Here is a 24,513-nt window from a genome sequence, read left to right as displayed (position 1 = left end):
TCAAACAGCACCTAAGACCCTCTGAGGGGGCCCGTCGGTGGCCGGTGGCCGGGGTGCACATGCTCTAAAACCGGAGGGCCTGGTGCAGGGCGCCCTCTCTGAGGCAAAGGGTCCCAACCTGCGCCGCACCTGGTACCATCTGTGGCCGGTTCAGCCACCAGCCTCACCTGCTGCTCAAGGTTCTTTCTGTCTCAGGAACAATACTGGATTGGCAAGTAGGAAAAAGAGATTTTTTTTAAAACCACCAATGAGGCAAGGGTCATTATCTAAACAAAAATGCATTTACTCCTACAAGCTCACAAGTTTTCAATCTAAGCTGGTTTCTTTTTCCCCGGAAAGAAAACAACAACGTCGGCAGAGCCTCAAGCCTCACCTGGGTGTTCTCCCTCATCCCCGGACTGGAGGCGAGACACCGACCAGAGGAGCAGCAGGAAGGCTGACGGACGGCAATGCTGTGAAGAGCTGGGCTTAGTGAAAAGACCAGGACGGGTGCTGTCACAGGAGGGTTCACCAGAAAGTCCACCCCGGGGAGACAACAGCTCTTCTTTCACATACGTTGAGCAGTCACTTGCCCCAGAAAGGTCAACTTGTGAGAAAAAAAAAACGCTCAAAAATGCAACCAATTCATTCATTCATTCATTCACTCGATGCCAACTGAGTGCTCAACTATCTATCTCCGAGGTAAAAAGGGTCACTTCCTCAGGGCATTACCCCATGCAGGAGCAGATGCCTTCAAGTTCAGCGGAGTCTGAAAGTAGGAAACCCACAACTGCACAGACTGGGTAGCACTTTATTCATTGCAAGCCCAAACACAGACAGGGCAGCTAAAACAAAACAAGCGTGTAAACCAGGAGAAAAGACAAAGAGTGCTGCAGAAAATATGCCACCTTAAGAAAAATGAAGAAAATAATAAGCAACAGATTATTAAATCCGCAGGCACGGAAAAAGCAAAAATAGGGAGGAGAAACAAAGTCACTGCAGATTAAATATGGAGAGTTTTAAGCCAATTATAAAAGATCAAAGAGAACAAGAGAGGGGAGGAGTAGCCTTACAAGTAACCGAGATAGGAGACCTTGGGAGAAATATGACCAGGGGGAAATCATTACAGCTTCCAGTAAAAGTAATCTAGGGATGACTTTAGAGAGAAATTCCCTAGCGACCACTGCTAGCAGAACAGCATGGGGACAGAAATCAAAGAGCTCTTTATTTCAAAAAGGCACACAGCTCCAGAGGGAAGGTGCTTCCTATGTAGAACAACAGATAGGACTGGCAGAGGGAAATGTGTCAGTGAGAAATGACAGTGCTAGGAAATTCGGCGTGGCCTCCCTTACAAGCCACCATGGGCAAAGGGAAGAAGCAACAGTTGTGGAAGAGTCCCTGAAACTCACCTGGCACTTTATGCTTTACCCCCAATAAACATCAGACTCTGACCCCTTTGAATAATGTCACCTTCCTCCAAAGTCTCAACCAACACTAACTATCCTAAATTTTATCCAAGAGGAGCTAAACTAAAAAATGAGCCGCTGCCCTGGCCGGGTGGCTCAGTTGGTTGAAGTGCCGTCCATACACTGAAAGGCTGCGGGTTCCATTCCCAGTCAGGGCACATACCTAGGTTGTGGGTTCAATCCCCAGGTGGGGCATGTATGAGAGGCAACCAATCGATGCTGCTCTCTCTCCCTTCCTCTCTTTAAAGTCAATAAAACATATCCTCAGGTGAGGATTACATTTTTTTTTAAAGCTGCTAATGCAAATGTTGCTAACTTTTAATTTCACATCACCTTTCATTTATGGAATATTCTGCAATTTACACATATTCTTTCAGATGCTACCCACAATCACTCCATGAGGTTGAGAGAGCTGGAACTACTATTCTCCCCAGAGAGGAGCCGGCTGGGGCTTAGAAAGGTGCCCTGCACACAAAGGAATACAGTAGGAGCCGGAGTCAGGATTAAACCCAGGCCTCTGATTCCAGGACTGGTACCTTCTTGCAACGACATAAAAAACGCAGACACCCTGCTCTTCACCTTTACTGTGAGGAGTTAATTCAGTGTGTTTTGGATTTTTTGGTGTGATTATCAATATACTGGACATTATAAAATATCAGAGTCTGAAAGCCCAGAATACTGACTGCCAAGGGATCCCCATTACAACCAGCATATAGGATCAAGAATAATGCCCGACTTGCCCAACTTGTCTTTCCTACATGAGATTGTACAGACCACTCTATAACTATAAGGAGACTAACGGCTTATGGTACAACTGAATTTACAGAATGAGAAAATGTGACATGATAATAACATAGCACTCACTGATACATCTCAAGTAAAGGAGAGAGCACAGCCAGTGTTGGTCAGTGGTTGAACATCGACCAATAAATCAGGTGGTCACGGTTCGATTCCTGGTCAGGGCACATGCACCGGGTTGCAGGCTCCATCCCCAATAGGGGCATACAGGAGGCAGCCAATCAATGATTCTCTCTCATCATTGATGTTTCTCTCTCTCTCTCTCTCTCTTACGCTCTCTCGCTCCCTTCCTCTATGAAATCAATAAAAAATATTTTTTAAAAAAGAAAAGAAAATAGAGAGAAGAGAGCTCTGGACATCAACTATTTTACTTACCTCTGTAACTAGATACAAACTGTTCACTTGACTTAGTAACCTGGCAACCTACTGGGTCCCAAATTAGTACTATCATGACTAGGTGATAGAGCCCAATGCCGGGAATGAGAATGGGCTTTGAGTCACAGGTCTGGGTTTGAATCCCAAACCCACCACTTAATATATGTGCAATCTTGAGCATGTTATTAACACTAGATTGCCCAAGGAAGTCATTTTGACTGCTTTTTAATTTCAATTAGAAAAACAATTATGTATATAAGGACACAATGTCTTAGAATTTTGTGACTTTTTGTACAACATATAAATGCATTTATTAATAATTGTAGTTACCTCCCCCTCCTTCATTTCCGGTATATATATATATATGTGTTATACCTATATTGCCCAAAAGCAGTCATTTTGACTGCTTGGGGGAAATTTTAGACTCTTATTATTGAATTGAGTAAATTTCTTATATGACCAGTTCAGCTCTGTATTGAAATAACAGTTTTCATTTTTTCTCGATTACCGTCACATGATAACATACAAGTACATGATAAATTGTCGATACTTGATAAGTTGCAGATGCTCAATAAGCTAAACTAGTACTTGTTATTCAAATCTTTATGCAGTGATACTTGTTCTAATAAGTTGTTTATTGTATTTCTTTTGCGCCCTAAATTCATGAAAGAAATGTCGAATAGAAGTGAGTTATTGGAAAAGCTAAGGAACATAAGCGAAGAGTGCTCCGATATTATTCTTTCACGATGCAGTCATTTTGACTGCCTTTGGGCAATATAGGTATATACTAAATTTCAGTCTTTCTAGTGTTAAACCCCAATTTCCCTACAAATGGAAAAATAGTTCCTATTTTACAGAGTTGCTGTAAGAGATTAAATAAGAATATAAATAACAAAACAGCTAAAACAACACCAGGCATCAGGCAGACACTCAGCAAATGAGAGCTAGTAGAATTGTAATTATTACTGCCACCGCTGACAGCGTAACGCCAGAGTTGGGAATTGAACAAACTATACTCCAAAGGCGAAGAATAAAGCATTGTCCACTCTCCGAGCTGGAATTAGGACAACGTTATTCACAATCACACATGAATCCTCAGTTTGAAAAGCACCACTTACTCCTGCCATTCTGACCTGGGCATCACAAACTAATGTGGCAATCGCATTTCATTGCTTCATCACCCTTATTAAGCTTTGTGTTTTCAGTTCTACCCAATTTTCCCCTGCTCCTAGAGGCAAGCTTTTGTTCCCTGTCAAACTCCTTTCCATTGCTGTAAATAACCTCTCTCCCTCTTTTATATTACCTTTCAAATATTTATAGACCGTTATTCTCCTTCTCTCTCAGCCATACATCATTTTTGTTGCCCTTCCCCTGGATTCTCTCTAGTTTATCTACATCTTTCAGAGAAAAACAAACCCAGGTGCTTCAGGATGAAAACAGCACACCCAAAGCTAACAACCCCAAACCAATGAGGCCCCTCGTTCAAAAGCCACCAGGAAATTCTTTGATGTGCTTCTCACTCCTTCTCTCCTGTAACTCATAATGCCATCTCCCAGATAAAAACTGAGGCAGAGAGTGATAAGGAACATGAACGCCACCCTCACCACGCGGATGGCCGGGGCTCTGAGAGGCAGCAGCTCCGAGGGTGGGACGCCGCGGGACAGGCTCAGACGTGGCTCACACTCGCTAATGAGGAATTGCGCACGGCCTGTGTTGCTACTACTTGTCCATCCCTCCCCACCCACGGTATTTGATGGGAGTGTGTTAGAGCAGCGTCCTTGAGACTCCCTGGATGCTTTGCTTGGCCCCTAATGAAAAGTCTGTCATTAATTTTCAAAGCACACAGCTCTGGGAGCATTTTTTTACACTGAAAACTGTTCAAACTAAACACTTAAAAAGACTATGCTTGTCAACAACTGGACCCCGTTCCACAGTGGGCATCAGGTGGACTCACCTGGTTCAGCTTTCTCACATTTCTTCTGAAAGGTGGCGATGTCAAAGTGTCTGTCCCCTGCCGCAAGGTCTGCGCTGTCACCCCCTATTTCTTAATCTGACATACATGTCCCAAGGTTTCTCAAGTGTGTGCCTTCCAAACTGTGAGGGGCAGCAAATATTTATGTTCTTTACCCATTTTACTGAAAGCGACTACCTCATCTCAGTGCCTTGAGTATTTGTGTGGTCATCCAACACTCCCCACTGCCCTTAGAAAGGATAGGAGAGATGGCTAACACTAAAGACATATATTGGTAAAATCAGTAAAATAGAAAAATAAAAGTAAGACCAAGAGAAGAAGGGACGGTTACTCTAATTATTTCAATGTGAGGGTCAATACATTTACTCTATATGAACATTAAGATATATCTCTGAGATTCCTGGCAGCTGGAGTGGAGGGAAATGGGATAAGTTACATAATCCTCACCCAGAGAGATAATTCTTGTGATGTTTCTCCTTGTAGCTTAATTTTTGCAAAAAAACAAAACAAACAAAAAACGCCACCAAAAATAGTTCATGGTTATCGGGCAGATCATGTCCAGGATCATGTCCTCATATTAGAATCTGAAACATGAATTCTATGGCATGTTTCTGTACTTCATCATGGCTTACAGGAATTACATAAATATCTTAGTTGAGCACAACAATTCTGCCAGATAAACTGGACAGACATTATTAATTTATTCATTCATCCTCCAAAGAAATACACAAAGAAATTAAGTTAACTGCTCAAAATCAGAGAGGCAGTAAGTACCTGGGCTGGGTCTTTGGACTCCAGATCTGTTTGTGTTTTTTTTTTTAATGACATGGAGCTTCCTCCCCAGATACAAAGTTATCAAGATAACAAAAAGCTCTTTCTCCGGGTGTCTTCAAGCCCTAAGAACTTCAGTCAAGCTTCTACCACCATTTACCATTCTCTCAGGGGCAACCTGGCACTGCCATGTGGTAACAACAACTCACCCTGGGGGAAGCATGACCCAAACGTGTTCCACTTCAGTCAAACAGAGCAGTCAAATTTCTTTAAAATAGCTGACTGATAATATGCATTGTAAGTTAATGGGGCATTGGTAAGAATAAGGTTAATCTCTAGTAACCAGAATATCTGCCTAGACAGTATACCCTTCCCCCTTAGTCATGCCGCACCAGTTAACTGCATACCAAACTAGTGGCCCGGTGCACAGATTTGTGCACATTAAAAGGAAATAAATTAGGAGGTGGCCGGTGGGGCGGGACTGGGCAAGATGGGCTGGGTGTGTGGGGCGGGACTGGGCGAGATGGGCCAGACACACCCTGGAGCCAACGTCCTGCGGTCCCCCCTGGCTGGCTGCACCTGGGGCAGTGCCTTGGCTCAAAGGGCATCTGTGGAGTGAGTGGGGTGTCCTTCTGGCAGGTGGGTTCCCTCAGCCTGGCCTGGGGGTATCAGGCCAAAACGGGCTCTCTGACATCCCTCGAGGGGTCCCGGAGTGCTAGAAGGCACTCTGCAAAGTTGCTGTTGCTCGGCAGCTCCTGCATCGAGCATCTGCCCCCTGGTGGTCAGTGCGTGTCATGCCTACTGGACAGTCGGACGGTCGCTTAGCCTTTTATGTATATGGATGGTACTAGAGAAACTTCTAGGTCACAACACTGGATGTGATTGTGAAATGGCTCAGTCACTGGGGCTGTTAGCTTAACCTGAGGTCTGCCCATGGTTAAACTGCAACGAAGAGCAGAAGTTGAAGAATATAAAGGCATCAGGTTTAGCTGTGCTATTACGTTCTAGTACGGCCTTTTTCTCTTGGCCTGGCTAATGACCCACTAACCAGGAACGGGAAGAATCAAGACTCCTGCTCCTCCGCATGACTCCAAAATGTGCAGTGGCCAGGGCTCGGTCCTTGGGCTCCTCTCATCTTTGCAGTCTGTCCCAGCTGGTCTCATGGTTTGAAATACCAAGGGGGTAGGGTGTGGGGGATGGTTTGCAACTCATATCACAAAGGGCCAACTTCTATAATAATAAAGACCCCCTAAATATGGGGGAGATTCAATAGAGAAATGTGCTAAGGACATACACGAATGGTTCACAGGAAAAACACACAATATATAAATGAGAAAAATATTCAACTTCACTAACAAAGGAAACGGGGATTATAATCTATATTAAATATATTTGTGTTCTATCTATACATATAAAAGCCTAAGCGACCATTACAACCTAACCGGAACGATCAGTTCCTATGACGCACACTGACCACCAGGGGGCAGACGCTCAATGCAGGAGCTGCCCCCTGGTGGTCAGTGCGCTCCCACAGCCAACCTCCCACAGTCCCTCCCCCACGCCAGCCAACCTCCTGCGGTCTCTCCCCCACAGCAGCCAGCTCTGATCAGAACTGGGCCACACCGCCCTGATTGACCCCACCGTGCATGAATTCATGCACTGGGCCTCTAGTTGCTATATAACAAACTACCACAAATGTAGTGGCTTAAAAGAACACACATTATTGTACAGCTCTGTGGGTCTGAAGTCTGATTCAAGTCTCTCCAGGCTGAAAATCAAGGTGTCCGCAGGGCTGCACTCCCTTCTGGAGGCTCCAGGGGAAGGCCTGTTTCCTTGCTCATCCAGGTAGCTGACAGAATGCAGTTCCTTGCAGTGGTAGGACTGTGGTCCCGTTTCCTTATTAGCTGTCAGCTGAGGGCAGTCCAAACTTCTAGAGAACTCCTCCATTTTTTGGCTTGGGGCCCCCTTCTTCCATCTTCAAAACCAGCAACAGTGGGTCAAATCCCTCTCACACTTCAAAACTCACCTTCTCCTGATTCTTCTTCTGTTGTGGCATCGCTGGCACAGCCAGCTAAGGTTCCCCACTTCTGAGGATTCATGCCATTAAGATGAGCCCACTGGAGAATCGACGATCATCTCCAATCTCAGATCCTTGACTTCATCGCATTTGCAAATTCCCTTTTGCCATGTAAGATAACACCTTCACAGGTCATTGGACTGAGGTGCAGTCAGTCATCTCCGGGGGGCCATTATCCTAATAACCATGCCAACCTACATCTTCACCTTTCAGACTGATAAAACCCCAATGACAACCTAGTATTGGCAATGCTGTGGCAATCTCTCTCTGGAGAGAGTGTCATTGACAATATCTACCAAATTACATGTCAACTTGCCTCCAAAACTGACCGCCTGTCCCACTATTTCTTTCCATCTCCACTACCCACACTACAGTCCAACTTGCTCTCCCCTTTGCCTGGGCAACTGCACAGCCTTCACTTGCATTCCATCAAACTACACTCCACACAGCAGCAAGAGAGCTTTATAAAAATGTAAATCAGATCATGCCTGTCACTGCTTCAATGCTCCACTGACTTCCCATTGCACTCAATGAAATCCCAACTCTTTCCCTGGCCTTCAAGTCTTGGGAGACACAGCCCCCCATAACATCTCCCTTGCTCTCACCACTCCAGATGCCTGGCCTGCTTCCTGTTCTAAGGGAGTTCTCACCTTGCCGCACCTTCTGCCTAAAGACTCTTCCCCCCGGCCTGGACCACAATGGCCCATTATGACTCAGGACTAGCTCCAATTTAGTCTCCTTAGAGAGGCCAGGCACTCTTTCCCTAACCACACTATCAAACACCCACTGTTCCTTCAAGCACTTCCATCTTATCGCTTATTCTTTCTTCATAGCACTTGTCACTTTCTAAAAATATCTCGCTTATTTATTAGTGTACTTGTTTATCAACAGTCTCCCCAATGGATATATAAGACCCACAAGAGACAGATGTTTTATGCACTGCTGTATATCCCAGGCCTAGAAAAGGGTCTGACCCAATGCAGTCACACAATGAATAGTTCTGAATGAGTGAAAAATAAAACAGAAAAATAGAAGGAAGAAAGGGAAGAAGGGGGGGAATGAAAGGTGTCAATAAGATTTAGTTCATCAAACATTTATTGGCATTTGATGGATCCAATCTGCTTCCCTGAGTTAATGCAATTCTATATTTTAGACAAACCCCTAAACCTCAGGACCACAGTTAAGGGGTAATACAAAAATAGGGAGTAGTTTTATAAGTGCTGAAATCAATACTGAAAGTATTCTGTTCGTACACATTTAACTGAGCTCATGTTGTATGGCTAAAATATTACCTAAAAACACTTACTGCCAATAAAAATCTGAAAATTTGCTCTCATTATAATACTGAATTACTATTTTCTCTTGACAAGCCAGGTATTCATAGTTTAAGAGTTTATTATGCATTTTTTCTGAAAAGCACGTTTAATGGTGTTGCACACTAAAACCAGATTAGGGATTGTTGAGTCCGCCAACAGACAGAGATGAGAGTAAACTGGGTTTGAAATGTAAATCTGGTTCACAAGAGGGATCAATATTTATGTGAATTTGCTTAGGAGAGTCAAAAAGGTTGTTACATTGATTTTTTTTTTAATATAAATTGAAAAGTAAGACACCTTCACGCTGAGACAGTAACGCAGATCTGCACTTACACAGCTGCCTGTGACAATGGCAAAAGGAATCCTGACAAGTCAAGAACCAGTGAGACAGCAGCTGGAACCAGGAGAGGGCCACAGGCACACCTATCCATTTCCTTTGCTTCCTGGAGCAACACGGAACACTACCAGGCTCAGAGCCCAGATCATCTGGCAGAGGTATAGAATTTACAGAATTCTGCATAAGGTGTTAGCTGACATTCCCCGTGCACCCTTCCCTGTAAACCTCAAGCCTTTGAGAAACTTCAGAGTCCTCATTATTTCAGAAATACAGATTAGACCAGCATATAAAACAAAGAGAGAAGTCAGCAATAAAGCCAAAATTTAGAGGCTGGGAAAAGAAGAAAGAGAGGAAAGAGAAAGGATGCTGACAGAGATAAAAGGAATCATCTCATGTGAGTCTACAGGTGATTTCAAAGGCCAAGAAGCTTTGAAGAAAGCTGACCCAGCAAAACAACATATGGGTCAGAAAGGTGTCTACAAGATTCAAAGAGTAGGAAGTGGCTGAGGGGGTGGTCAATGGACAGGATCACTGGACCAGCAGATAACCAGGAATCCATGGTTCAAAGAGTCCAGGGGAATACTGTGGAACAGGCAAGTGAAAATAATGACACAGATGAGCGTTAGGACATTCCAAGTTTCCTACAGCAGCAAATGCAAGGCGGTATCATGCTATGACAATACCTAATGTCGCCATCTTTAAAAGTTCCCCAGTGCCACAACCAGCTGTTGGCAGTAAATTCTAAGACAGTCTTTGAAACTACCATATTCCCATTGGTAACATGAAGGACAGCTGTCCATTTTAACCATCTCTTAGGTTTTCTCTTTTGCTTTCCACAAAAGTGATGGTAGTCTTCCACAGTTAGAAATCGAAGTTCCTAGGGCAAAAGAATTCCCTCTCCCTCATTCTAAGGAAATGCTTGTCACCCAAGGTCTGAAAAGTTGCTTTACCTCTTCAGAAACAAACCAGCATTTCTATTGGCCGACAACATGACAAAGAAAGCCCACTGTGAGGTTCCTCAATGGTTTACTTCCTCCAGCACTGTTCCTTTCACTACAAACTACATGTAATAATGAGGTAAAAGATAAAAATATTTTAAATACTGAATATTAACGTATTTCTAGTGATAATAAAATGCAAACCTATTGAATCCTCCATGATCTAAACTTCTGGTCATCAAAGAGATTCTCAAAGGGTTTTATATCTGTAGTGTTTGCCAGAATGAAGGCATCTTATTATCCTTTAATTAAAAAAAAATAAATTAGAATTTTCTGAAATCCTCATACACTGCTGGTGGGAATGCAAAATAGTGCGGCCTCTTTGGAACACACTCTGGCAGTTCCTCCAAGTTAAAATCATCGTGTTAACAGATGACTCTGTGATTCCACCCCTTAGGAAGGACCCAAGAGAATGAAAAATATATTCAGACAAAAGCCAATGTTATAGAGGTATTTATTACTCAGGATAGGCAAAAAGTATACCAACCCAAATGTCCATTAACTGAATATACACTGAGTGGCCAGATTATTATGACCACCTGACGTTTGTAGGCAAATTAGCTATAATTTTGTCCTGAAGTTGCTAGAGGGCCAGACCATTATAAATAGGGAAGCAGGTTGTTTACCACGACAGTAGAAGTGATTTTTTTTTTGAAGATATGGGTAAACAACGTGATTTAACAGCCGTTGAACGTGGGATACACACACACACACACAAACACACACACACACACACACACAGGCTGTTTATAATGGTCTGGCCCTCTAGCAACTTCAGCGCGAAATTATAGCTAATTTGCCTACAAATGTCAGGTGGTCATAATAATCTGGCCACTCAGTGTGTGTGTGTGTGTGTGTGTGTATTAAATAATGGAATATTGCTTAGTTAAAAAACAGGAATAGTAAGCACATGCTACTACATGGATGAGCTTTGAAAATACTATGCTAACTGAAAGATGTCTAACACAAAATGATTCCATTTATATGAAATGTCCAGAACTGGCAAATCTAGAGACAGAAAATCGATTAGAGGCTGCCTGGGGCTGGTGTGGAGAATAACTGCTAGAGGGCACAGTCTCTTTTAGGAGACAAAAATGGCCCACAAATTAGGTTATGGTGATGGTTGTGAAACTGTGGATTTACTAAAAACAAGGAACTGTACACTTCAAAGAGATTAATTATGTAGCATATGAATTAACAGCTTAAACTGTAAAATTATGTTTTAATGTTTAGCCATTTAAAAAGATTATAAAACAAAAATGCACACTGAAGATCAATGACTTTACTCTTGATATCGCAGGTTGATTCATGATTACTGTTCTAGTTTTTTAAAGCACAACTTCAAGTTTAACCAATGTTATTTGTCTATTCAGCATCTATTATAAAACCATGTACTATACTATGCACATGAATAAAATGCAATTCCTGCCCTTGCGATTACATTTTCATAAGAGATGTAAATGTAAACCAATCAAACGTTTTCATGGCTCTTACATGCTGGTTACAAAACTTAATTCGTGACTTTAAACCCTGTATTTACCCTTTTTGTAACACTCTTGTTTTTTAAATTTTCTTTCTAGTCAAAGGTAGATCAGTAGGTTACTTTCTGTGTACTTCATTGTTGTAACTGGTTCACAGAAATACTGTTTACAGAGGGTATCAGTACAACTAATTTCTGTATTTGACATGTAAGCAAAGACTGCCCTTCAAATAAATAAAACTGAGACACTATTTTTAAAACAACAGGCTATCAAAATGATCAGTACCATTAATGATCAGCGTTTTCTTTCATTCAAGCCTCCAACTGTTGCTTCAGTTTAAGGAGTTTTGTTTTGTTAGACATCCTGGAAATTGGACTCTGAAAGTAAAACTGAGAATGCTTTTTTTCTAAAGGCATTTTTAAACCAAATATCTACATTTTCTATTCTATCTGAAACTAAGAGTTCTGTCTAAAATCAAATGGAGCTCACTCATATAAGGGAACAGAATCCTCCAAAAATAAACTCTCAAACCAATTTGGGTAAAATGTTTTGCTTGTTCACTTGAAAAGCTTCTTTCTGTACAATACGGGAAAACTGCAAAGATAAAAACTAAATATATTTTAATAACTCCAAAGAGGATTTTGAGGGCAGTCAAATTACTCTGTGTTATACTATACTGATAGTGATATTATGTCATCATAAATTTGTCCAAAACCATAGCACAAGAGTGAACCCTAAGGTCAACTATGGACTTGGGGTGATTATGATGTGTCAGTGTAGGTCAATTATAACAAATGCACCACTCTAAGGGGGTGTTGATAATAGGGGAGGCAGTGCATGTGGGGGCAGGGGATGTATGGGAAATCTCTGTAACTTTCTCTCAATTTTGCTGTGAACCTGTAACTGCTCTAAAGAATAGTTTATTTTTGAAAGAGACTCATAGATAGAGAACAGACTGACATATGTCAGAGAGGAGGAGGGTTGTAGGGCTGAGTGCAAAAGGTGAAGGGTTTAAGAAAAAAAACACCACATAGACACAGAAAACAGTATGGTGATTACCAGAGGGGAAGGGGGGCGAACAATATAATATACAGTTGGTGTACGGTATTATAGAATTGTACACCTGAAACCTATATAATTTTATTATTAACCAATGTCACTCCAATTAATTCAATAATTAAAATATATTTTTTTATTTATTTAAAACCTCAGTATCTCTAATTGTTAATTCAGCAGCCACATTTCTTACTGGTAAAAAGTGCATGGGAACATTACTCCATTTTCGAACTGCCACATTTCATCTTTGTAAAGCATTTAAGCACTTAGAAGGCATGCAATGAAAAGTGTTCCCTACCTTGTATGCCCCCCACCCCCGTCTTTATTCAGAAGTGGAATTACTGCTAAATAAGAGAAGTGAAGGAGGGGGCCCACCATTATCAGACACAGAGCTGACTGGCCCTTCCAACAGGAGAAAGGTGATAGCCATAGGCCACAGGAGACTGGGCTGCCCAGGGAAGGTCCAGGATGGTAGGAGGTGGTTTGAGGTGGGGGAGTGTGCATGTGAGTGTGTGGAAGTCCAGGGTGCTCCAGAAGGGAGGGCCCCAAGGGAGATAACATTCAGGTCCTTACTTACAAAGGACACATAAGCAGAACCAAATGATCTACAATGCAACCCTTCATCTGACAGCTCTGCACAGAAAAGCAGCGGAAAAACACTAGGCAGACATTAGCGTAGGCACTGGGTAAAACAGCAATCTACTGGCTGCACAGGAAATTGAAGGAAAAGTGGAATATAAAATAAAACCAAGAGGAGCCCAAAGAGGAAGAATGCCTATATTTTTTTAAGTTCATAACTTTTGAAGTATATGCATTTTATGCTAAATTTAAAAAGTAAAACCACAGAGATCAATGCTGAAGTTATGATTAATTCATAGTTCTTTATAAGCCACAACGATCACTTTTTTTTTCTGTGTCCCAAAAATGTCTGGGAAGAAATTATTTGCTAATCAGTAGTGCATCTGCTAACATCTGATCCTGCTAGTATAAGAAACAGCAACGAAAGGCTAATTTCTTCAAAAGGCTATTTCTTCCACGGTAATACCCACAATCATGGGTGAAAATAACAACAAAAATCTTTGGCTGAGGATTGCAGAGACTTTGTTATAAAGTACTCGGTCAAGTCTCCAATAAAAGAAACAGCTTGGTAAATCCAACTGTCTTCAGTGTCCTTAAAATTCAGCCAATAATCCCCGAAATAATTCTTGAGTGTTTCTCACTCTCACTTTTGGCATTTTCAGAAGCTAAAAGGAGATAACTTATAAAGTTCAAGGGCATGAAAATCTATTGCATTTCACTAAGCTACTGCCCTGTAAACACTAAACCTAAGGCATTAGAAAGAGGAGGTGAGCAACTTGCCCCCAGGTGAGTCAGGTTGGTAGGTTCTACTATTCCATAACAACAACTACCACTGTCACTAATCACTTCAAATCCTAGCCTTCCACATCTATAAAAGGGATACTAGGCCATTAAGACATTCCAAACTGCTTTAAATGGGGAAAAAATGACACACAGGTGGGAACATACACCCCCAATATGTTAAATGTATAAATATCATATCCATATATGAAAATGACCAGTAGACACATAAGCTTGTACATGCAGCGTGCAATTCTGGAATGACAAATGTAAGAGGCCTGCAGGTTGGAAGTGGAAGAACAATTATCTTTGGCTAGATATGTTTTTGTACTCTAGAAATGAATACTATTTACCTGCAGAAAGTTAAGTATTATTTTAAATAAATCCTCAGCTCTGGAAATTTAGTATGAGCTACGTATTTGTTAGCAGCAAGTTATCTAAGAAGTCAGGCCCCATATGCTGCATAAAACTCAGACACCCTCCAGTCCGTCAGTCTCTGGCTCTTTCTCTCTCACTTCATCACCCCTTCCTTCCTTTCTCCCTCTATTATTATTGGCATTTCTGTTTTTCTCTTGCTCATATCCCAGCCCAGTCCCAACTCAGGAGCTTTAATGGAAGTCCAGTGAGTGATCATGATGTATTAGAGGCTCCTGCCCCACCCAGGGAGATAAACTGGCAAGGGAGAAGCCCGTCACCTTTGGCAGGGATGCCTCCCCACCCACATCTGAGCACGTGAGCACAATACACTGTTGGTTTCCACATTCCCCTCCCTTCGGGTGTTCATTCAAGACTCCAGAATGACTCCAGGTCCAGAGGCAAAGAAGGAAATCTGGTCACATCCTCCTTGACCCTGAACCGTCTACCTTGCTTTTCTGCTGCTTCTATTTGTAATTTCCCCCAGTGCCACTCTGAAATACCCTGGGAGAACTTCTTTGTCATTCTGAACTCCATCTAGCCTGAAATCCTTCTCTAAAGCTCCACTATCTTGGGGTACACACAATCAAACTCTGACATCCCTTCCACCAAGGTGGAATACAGGACAGCAGCTGGACCAAGTTCACCTGTGATGACTTACAAAATGCCCAGCACTGACATTTACCCATCACTTCCCTGTATTTCTCCACACGAAGACCCGTGGCTGCAGTCTTCTATGCTACCGGAGAACGGCAGAGACTTCTGCCCCTAACGTAGTTCTTATTGCCCATTAGCACTAAATGCCTTCTGAGGATTAAACCATGCCTCTAATCATAATTGCCCATTTTCCAAAGAAACATGGCTACTGTTCCCACAGCCTTTCTTCACCCGCAGCTAAATGGAAAACCCATGGGCTTTGGAACTGGGCAGGCATGGGCTTTATTCTGAGGCAGTTTCCTTACCATTCGTTTACTTACCTGTAAATGGGAGTAACTCCTGCCGCCTAAGATGCTTGTGAACACCCACTCCCCTTTACTCCTCTGGCACACCCAGTTTCCATTTCAGCCCTCCAGCTAAATCCACATCAGCCCCGACCAGGTATGCATTATTTGGTAATTAACTTTAGACACAGCTTAAAATCCCAAAGTGTAAAGATCTCCTTCCTCCGGAAACGAAAGTTTGGAAACTGTTGTAAGGATACGAGAAACCAAGCCAAATAAATAAATAAATAAATAAATAGGAAATAATACCATTTCCTTTGTTCGCTATAGAACCTATAGCCCCAGCAACACACAGAGAGACAGACACACAGACACAGCAACCTGCAATGTAGAAAGTATGGTTCCACCACTCACCTGCTTACCTTCTCCTTCGTTTTAACGGTCAAGATTCAGAGAGTCTTCAAAAACCTGCAAAGACCTCCTTCCCCCTTTTATGAAGAGGAAACGGAAGGCCCAGAGAGCGTAAGCGGCGTGTTCAGTTACACACTAGTTCACGACGGGCAGCTGAGCAGCGCAGCCCAGTGGTTAAGCGCAGCAAACTGAGTAACTGGTGAAAACATTAGGGGAGAGAGCGCACCGCAGGGCTCTACTTCCTGGAACCACACCACAGGCTCTGTATCGGTGGCTCCCAACGTGGGCACACGCCCCACAGGGAGGCAATTTGATTTTTAAGCGGAGCAATTCGAGAATGAGTTATTACCGTGAGTTCTTTGCATTTCTTATGGTTCTGGGGCAGTGGTCGGCAAACTCATGAGTCAACAGAGCCAAATATCAACAGTACAACGATGGAAATTTCTTTTGAGAGCCAAATTTTTTAAACTTAAACTATATAGGTAGGTACATTGTTATTAACTTAATTAGGGTACTCCTAAGGCTTGGGAAGAGCCACACTCAATGGGCCAAAGAGCCGCATGTGGCTCGCGAGCCGCAGTTTGCCGACCACTGTTCTAGGGGCCTCATAGACAGTATATACATATATATTGTGACTTATTTAAGCATTTGACTTCTCTATTACTAGTATATGTTTAAAAACTTTATTTGCTATTTTTTCGTATCACTTCATATTATTATTATTTTTTTTTTTACAATTTCTTAGTGATTTCATCCTCAGCACTTCAACTGTCCTTTCGTTCTTGTATTTTTCTTTCATTGATGCCATGTTCTCTGGAAGCTTGTTTAGACCAAGTTAATGGCCTTTTAGGCTTCCTCCACATGAATAGTTCCCTTTTTTGAATAATAAGAATTATATGCCACAGGGGGGACATCAGGATTTTAGAGGTGCTTAGGTGGGGCATAGCCACAAAATGGTTGGGAACCACTGCTCTATATACATGCTGTGAATCTCCGTATATGTATTAAATATAATAATATATGTATTTATTGCCAACAGGATTTCACAGGTCTTTGGTGGATTTTCTTAGAGCTCCTGCATTCTAAACCAGGGCCATCAAATGGACCTTTGTGAGAAATAGCAAGGCACACTACTCAATATGGTCGGCCTTACCTATACATGTCTATTGAGCACTTGAAATGTGCTAGTACAAATGAGAAAATGAATATTTTAAATTTTTATTTTTTTATTGTTGTAAAATACACCTAAAATTTACCATCTTAATCATTTTTTTATTAAATTTTAGAGAGAGAAGAAAGGAGAGGGAGGGAAGCCGGAGGAAGGGAGAGAAACATAGATGTTAAGAGCCAAACATCAAGAATTAAACTGGCAACCTTTCAGTGCACAGGACGACATCCAACCAACTGAGCTACACCAGCCAGAGCACCATCTTAACCATTTTTAAGTGCACGGTTCAACAATATCTATATATACAAAAGGCTAAGCGACAGTCCGACCGTCCCACCAGCCAGCAGGTATGACGCACACTGACCACCAGGGGGCACTCAACGCAGGAGCTGCCGAGCTGCGGTGACTTGGTGGCAGCAGTTCTCAGGTGATGCACCCCAGAACCAGAGAGGAGGAGCCCGATTCCGGGGTGCATCACCTGACAACTGCCCTCTCACAATCCAGGACCCCTCGGGGGATATTGAAGAGCTGGTTTCAGCCCGATCCCCACAGGCCAGGCCAAGGGACCCCACCTGCCAGAGGGACCCCCTCACTCTGCAGGCGCCCTTTGAGCCATGGAGCTGCCCCAGGTGTGGCTGGCCAGGGAGGGACAGTGGGAGGTTGGCTCCAGGGCGTGTCTGGCGCACTAGCCCAGTCCCACCCCACTGGCCACCTTCTAATTAAATTTCTTTCAATGTGCACGAATCTGTGCACCAGGGCACTGGTTAAATATATTTAGAATGTGCAACCATCACTACCATCCATCTCCATAGCTCTTTTCATCTTTGTGATTGTCAACAGGTGTCCCACAGAATTTTAAAAACATTCAACACCTGACTATTTAGTCAGGAGCACTGACCTTTTTCCTTATATTGTCAAATTTAAAAAATGACAACAGCCAACATGATAGCTGTCCAGTGTGAATGAATCAAAATTATACCTAAATTTTGGTCAGATCAGCAAAAAATCTATTTTTTGGTGTGCTGCAGAATTTTAGTAATTAGTCTGTGTGTCCCAAGAGATGAAAAGGTTGAAAATCGTTGCTCTATACCCATTAAACACTAACTCTCCTCAGTCCCTGAGAACTACCGTTCTACTTTCTGTCTCTATGACTTTTACTACCTTAAGTATTTAAGTGGAATCATACAGTATTTTTGTATTTTTGTGACTGGTTTGTTTCACTTAGTATAATGTCCTCAAGGTTTATCCATTTTGTAGCACGTCTCAGAACTTCCTTCCTTTTCAAAGCTAAATAATTTGCTTATCGGTTCATCTGTTGATAAACATGGGAAGCGTCCACATTTTAGCTAAAATTAATAATGCTGCTGTGAACATGGGTGTGCAAATATCTCTTCAAGACCCTCCTTACAATTCTTTTGGGGACATAACAAGAAGAGGAATTACTGGATCATAGGGTAATTCTATTTTCAATTTTTGAGGAACTTTCATACCGTTTTCCATTATCAGATGAACCCTTTTATTCTCCTACAACAGAGCACGAAGTTTTCCATTTATCCATATTCTCACTAGTGTTGTTATTTTGTGTGGGGTTTTTCAAAGTAACCATCTTAATGTGTTGGTTGGTATCTTATTTTAAGATGGAATCTCATGCCCTAGCTGGTTTGGCTCAGTGAATAGAGCATCAACCTGCAGACTGAAGGGTCCCAGGTTTGATTCCCGCCAAGGGCACATGCCTGGGTTGCCGGCTCGATCCCCAGTAGGGGGTGTGCAGGAGGCAGCCAATCAATGATTTTCATCATTGATGTTTCTATCTATTTCTCCTTTCCTCTCTAAAAGCAATAAAACATATTTAAAAAAAAAAAAGATGGCCCTGACCAGTTTGGCTCAGTGGATAGAGCATCGGCCTGGGGACTCAAGGGTCCCAGGTTCGATTCCAATCAAGGGCATGTACCTTGGATGCGGGCACATCCCCAGTAGGGAGTGTGCAGGAGGCAGCTGATCGATGTTTCTAACTCTCTATCCCTCTCCCTTCCTCTCTGTAAAAAATCAATAAAATATTTTTTAAAAAGATGGAATCTCATTGTAATTTCAATTTGCTTTCCATAATGACCAGTGATGTTTAGCAGCTTTTCACGTGTTTATTGGCCATTTGTTTATCTTCTTTGGATGAATGTTTTAATTTTATTTCATTGTTATTAATCTTACCTAGCCACATGTGGCTAGGGGCTTCCCTACTGGACAGTGCAGCTCTAGACCATCCTGATGCTGGAAGTACTTTGGAGACCCCATGCAGTAAGGACAGTGAGCTCTGGAGGCAGATGGACCCAGTCAGATACTCTCTGGTTCTGTAGATTTATTTAGCCAGTCACTTAAACTGCCTATACCTCAGTTTTCACATGTGTAAAATGGGACCAATACCTCCTACTTCTGAGAATGAAATGAGCAAACATACAAGTAGCCCCTGGTACAGCCTTAGTGCATGGGAGAGAGAATTTAAGCCAATGAGACATGCCTTCCCTCACGCCCCAGTGCTCACTGAAACCTGATGCAAATGGATTGCAGTCATTTGCCAGCGAAACGGACTTTTGGTTCTAGAAAACAAGGACTTTTATAGCTGTCACCAAAAGGACTAAAAAATGGAAGGGTGGATTGTGGTGAAATCTGGAAAATCTCGGTCCTCTGGCACGCTGTGCAGATGCAGTCTTGGCTAATAACCAACAGAAAAGTAAAGCTGTTGAACTGCCAGTTCTAGATTACATGGCCCTCTCCTCTGTGAAGCAGCCAAAAACACCTGCAGAGGACGAGTCCTGTAAGAAAACCCTCTAAGTGACACGTGGCTCAGGACGGTCCTGAGACTGTTTGGGGGCCACGGCCTTTCTTCCCTCTTGCTCAGCCACACTGTGAAGCCCGGTCCCCCAGGTTACCTGGAACTGCACTGGCGGGGGCGCCCACCGGCGGCGGAGGCAGGGGCGGGGGCGGCGGCTGCGCGGAGCTGCCGCTCTCGGTCATCAGGCACGCGTTGCCGCCGTTGTTCTCTCTCTTGACCAGCAGCTCGGTCGCAGTGGGCAGCGGGATGGGGTGGCTGATCCCCAGTTCCTCCTCTTGGGCCTGCTGCCTTCTCAGGGCCACCTGAAAGCACAGGGCAGCAGGTCACCACAAGCATCACTCGCGCAGCTTTGGGAAAACACACTGAAGCCCGCTCACCCCGGGCCGCACGATTCAGCAGCTCCAGGCTGAGGTCTGAACAGCTCCCACTGCCAGGGAACTGCGTGCGATGAGCAGCCAAAGCTGAGAAATGGTTTAGAGCCAGTGACTGGCCCACAGTAGGCGCTTAAAACAATGTTCAGTAAATGAATTTGCATGTAAAGAAGAAGGAAATAGGTTGGCTACGGAGAATCCGGAAAAATGGTAGTCAGCCCAGCAGAGGTGTTCCATCTGAGAAGTCTGCACTGGAATGTTAGTTAGAAAGGCAGGGGAATGGATCGCCTTCCCTCCACAAATCTGTAACAGGCCACTCTGCTGGGAACAGCGACCAGCAAGATACAGTGCGGCTAGATTAGATCCCCAGGTACTCACTGTTTTAAAGGAGAAACAAGCCCTGGCTGGACGGGTGGCTCAGCTGGTTGGACATCATCCTGTGCACCAAAAGGTTGCATGTTCAACTCCCCGTCAGTGCACACACCTAGCTTCCAGTTGCATCTCAGGCCTGGTATCTCTCTCTCTCTCTCTCTCTCTCTCTCTCTCTCTCTCTCTCTCTCTCTCTCTCTCTCTCTCTCAGCATCTCTCTTTCTCCCTCTCCCCTTCTCTCTCTAAAAATCAATAAAAATACAAAATACAACCTTGGGTGAAAATTTAAAAAATAAATAAATAAGTAAACTTTTAAAAGGAGAAACAGGAGGCAAGCAAAATGCAACTCAAGACAGATTGCAGAATGTGGCAAACACCACAGGAGAGGCACACACCAGTCCTACATTCAGAGCCAGAAACGCCTTCAAGTGTAAGAATCACCAGAGATGGTACTGGATCAGAGCCTTGAATATTAGATGGACTAGGACTTGGACAGGTAAGGATGAAGGGGCAGAGCAAGGGAAGCAGGTGGGCAGGAAAGTCAGGCTGCTGGTGACACCCTTCAGAGCCTGGGGTGGAGGGGAGCCTGTGGAGAAGTAAGGGGATGAGGGGGAAAGGACTGGAAGCTGGTGTTGAAGCCCCTGGAGAAGGGAGAGGCCGGAGGTGGAGAGAAAGCGAGAGGAAGGTGGAATTCCAGGCAGGAAAGAAGGAGATGGAAGCAGGAAGGAGGAGATAGAAGGGACCTAACATACTTCAGGCACTCCTGCCCGGCCAGTGTGGCTCAGTGGTTGAGCATCCACCCAGGAACCAGAATTTGCTAGTTGGATTCCCAGTCAGGGTCCATGCCCGGGTTGCGGGCTCCCTCCCCAGTGGGGGGCGTGCAGGAGGCAGCCAACCAATGATTCTCTCTCATCATTGATGTTTCTCTCTCTCCCTCCCTCTTCCTTCCTCTCTGAAATCAATAAAAATATATTTTTAAAAAAGAAACTCCTCATAGCCCCTCTTGAAATTATCTTCTTTTAAATAACATTATTAAAGATAGAAAAAAAGAGGTGTAAAGAAAATAAATTGCATTTTGGCTGACCACATGTAACAAAAAAAGAGACTTTCTGTTGAAATTGACTCTTGGTGATAATGCAATGAGAAAGCACCTGTACCTCAGAGTCCCAAAGACAAGCCAAAGTTGAAATCAAAATGGTAAACTGGTTTGCTTTGGATTTTTTTAAAATGGTAAACTGGAAGCACAACTACAATTTATATATTGTTTTAGGAAAATTGTAGTCCAAATTCAGAAAGCTGATTAATTTGGAAGTAATTTTACTCATTATAAAAGGAGTTTCAACTTACAAAAGAATCCTTAAATAATTAAGATTAAGTAATTATGCTTAAATCTTGGACTTTCTATTATTAACCAAGAAATTTTAAAACAGAATATTAAAGATCTGATCATAAATAATAAAAAATACCCACAAACCTGTGCAGTATGCCTATGCCTATACCTTAATTTACACAAATCCCATTCATGCACAAAACATACAAAATAAATATTCCATAAACTAAAGACACTTTTACAAAGACCTTCCAAGGGTTCTTAGGAAATGTTATTTAAACAGGGAAGGTGAGGCAACTGACTTAAAAAACAAACATGCAATTAATCAGAGTCATATCTAAGATCAATTTCAAATTATTTTAGGACTAAAAAAAAAGCTGTTACATGGATTTGAAAGGTTTCATCACAACACCAGCCTTCTGATGGGGAAAACACCCAAGTTTCACATTTTCATAAAAGTAATCCTGAGTTGCTTTTGCTTTTAACATAACAAACAGCCCTCTCCCAAGTTAGTGCCCCTACAATAAAGCTTGTTCAAAATGAATATTTTTATTATATTTTTAGGAGAATTCCCCTCCCAAGCATACTCTCCACACTATTTAAGTCAACGACTACGTGTTCAGAGTATTTTTCTGCCTACAAACACAATCTAAATGTTCCTAAGGTGTGTTTTTTCCCAAGGAGCTCATTGTGATGCATTTGAACGCGACACTCAGCTTACTCATTTCATCCACTATAGATTAAGCTAAAAATCTAGAGAGAAACCAAGAAAAAACAACCTGCATTTCCATGACTGCACTCAGAATCTATGAAGCCAAAATAGATCTATTTTTAAAAAAATTATTTTTAAAAAAGGATATACATAAAAGTATAACCTTTACGCATTTGTGCAGTCCTGTTCAACGCGCTCAACTAAATCATTTTTAATGGCGTATATTTACACATTCCTCCCCAAAAGTAGCACATCGTTGGTAAATATCTTGGGTATCTTTTCTTTTAAAATAAACTGTCTTACAAGATAAAAAGTTTTTAGCTGGGAAGAAAAAGTTTTTATTCTCCTCTAAAAATCCTTTTAGGATACCGAAGACATTAACTATTTCCGTTACGAAGTTAAATTACTGTCGTGCTTTTGCCGTTTTAAAAGAAAATAAACCACGAACGACAGACAAAACTTCAACCCCTAGCGTTTCCTCCGCCGCGCATATTTTTAAAGGAATTCTGGAGTGCGTTTTAAAAGGAAACACAAAGCCATTCGTAGCTGAGTAAGTTGGGTCGGGACGGCGCACGGGAAGACGCGGTAAAGGTGCCGGACGCGGCGCCCAAAATGGCTGAGGCGCCGCCGGCCACGCGGGGCGAAGCCGAAAGGGCGCCAAGAGCGCAGGAGGGCCACGCCGGCAGCGTCCGTCCGTTACAGCGAAGTTTCCAGAAAAAGAGCTGCCCGACGGGAAATCCGGAGCAGCGGGCAGCTCTCGGTTTCGCCCAGACGGGGAGCCCAGGCCGGCACCCTCCGAATGTAAGCGCAACTCTCCGCTGGAGGGCGGAATCAGGGCCCCCCGGGACCCCCAAAGCGCGCACCCTGCCACTCTGCTGGGGGCGCAGATCCCGGGGACCTTCCCCAGCCCGGCGAACCTCGCAATTCTCTGCTGGAGGCTGGGTCAGGGACCCCGGGGGCTCACGAGCGAACCCAACTTTGGTATAAAAGCGGGATCAGAGATTCTAGGGATCCCCGAGGGGCGAAACCCGCAATTCTCTGCTGGAGGGCTGGGCCAGGGATCGCGGGGTGCCCAAGCCAAGCGAACTCCGCAGCTCCCCGCTCTGCCAGCGGGATCGGAGACGCGTTCCTCCGAGCGGGGCGTCGGCGCGCGGCTGGGAGCCCGGGCCATGCGCGCCGCAGCGGCCGGCGAGCACCGCCGCCTCCTTCCCGCACCCGGGCCCCGCGCGGCGCCGGCCAGGCCGGAGGGACTTTATCCAAAAAAGTTTGGGGCTCAGCCCGGTTCCCTGGGCGCCCGCACTCACCTGCGCGGCCATCACGCGCTGCCTCTCGGCGATCAGGTTGCACTTCTTGCACTGGCAGTCCCGCCACATGCAGAAGCGCTTGTGGCCCTTGAGCGGCGACGCGTAGCCGTGGTTCCTGCATCGCGCGCACTTGGGCAGCCGCGGAGACTTTTTGCTCCCGGCACCCGTGCCGGTCGCCCCCGAGCCGCCGCCGCCGCCGCCGCCGCTGCCTCCGGCGCCGGAGGTTCCCAGCAGCGCCCCGGCCCCTTTGCCGAAGCCCCCGGCCTTGCCCTGCGGCGGTGCCCCGGAGGCGTGCGGGGGCTCCGACGGGGCCGAGGGCTTGCTGAATGCGTCGTCGTTGGGCATGGTGCTCCAAAGAGAAGCGCAGATAGTCTCAGGGCGCCTCTCTGGTCCGAAGACCGCTACAAGGGGAGCGCCCAGCCGACGGCTGGGTTTCCGAGAGCGCGCAGGAGGCGTGTGCACTGCAGCGGGAGGCGCGGCGAGAGCTCCGCAGTCTGTCCTCGCAATGCCCAGAGTAGTGGGGGGTTGCGCCCTTTTATATTTTCTTTTGGCGCGCGCGGCGCAGAACTTTTGGATACTTTTCAGAATGTTCCCCGGACTGTCTGGGCGGGAGTGGGCGCGGCCACGCCCCCCACCCCCCAACTCTGAGAGCTGTGCTCCTGCTGCTAGTGAGCTTGCACA

The 24,513-nt window shown here is 44.2% G+C and overlaps 1 protein-coding gene across 4 annotated transcripts in view; it reads right to left on the bottom strand.

The window, feature by feature from the left end:
- Positions 1-24,177, bottom strand: part of DMRT1 (doublesex and mab-3 related transcription factor 1) — a 98,547-nt gene extending 74,370 nt beyond the window's left edge. Inside the window, exons 1-3 of one of the 4 annotated variants that reach the window (XM_036330944.1) lie at positions 23,833-24,177; positions 19,872-20,048; positions 15,748-15,754 (exon numbers count right to left, since the gene is read on the bottom strand). In XM_036330944.1, coding sequence (XP_036186837.1) covers positions 15,748-15,754; positions 19,872-20,048; positions 23,833-24,177 — 529 coding nt within the window. Of the gene's footprint in view, positions 1-6,281; positions 6,289-15,747; positions 15,755-19,843; positions 20,049-23,832 lie in introns of all 4 variants that reach the window. The other 3 variants (XM_036330945.1, XM_036330942.1, XM_036330943.1) reach the window with 3 other exon arrangements.
- Between the last annotated feature and the right edge of the window lie 336 nt (positions 24,178-24,513).

The sequence above is a fragment of the Myotis myotis genome, unplaced genomic scaffold, assembly GCF_014108235.1.
Source record: "Myotis myotis isolate mMyoMyo1 unplaced genomic scaffold, mMyoMyo1.p scaffold_m19_p_12, whole genome shotgun sequence".
Classification (NCBI taxonomy): Eukaryota; Metazoa; Chordata; class Mammalia; order Chiroptera; family Vespertilionidae; genus Myotis; species Myotis myotis.
The sequence above is the reverse complement of the archived record's forward strand: the minus strand, read 5'-3'. Positions and strand labels throughout refer to the sequence as shown.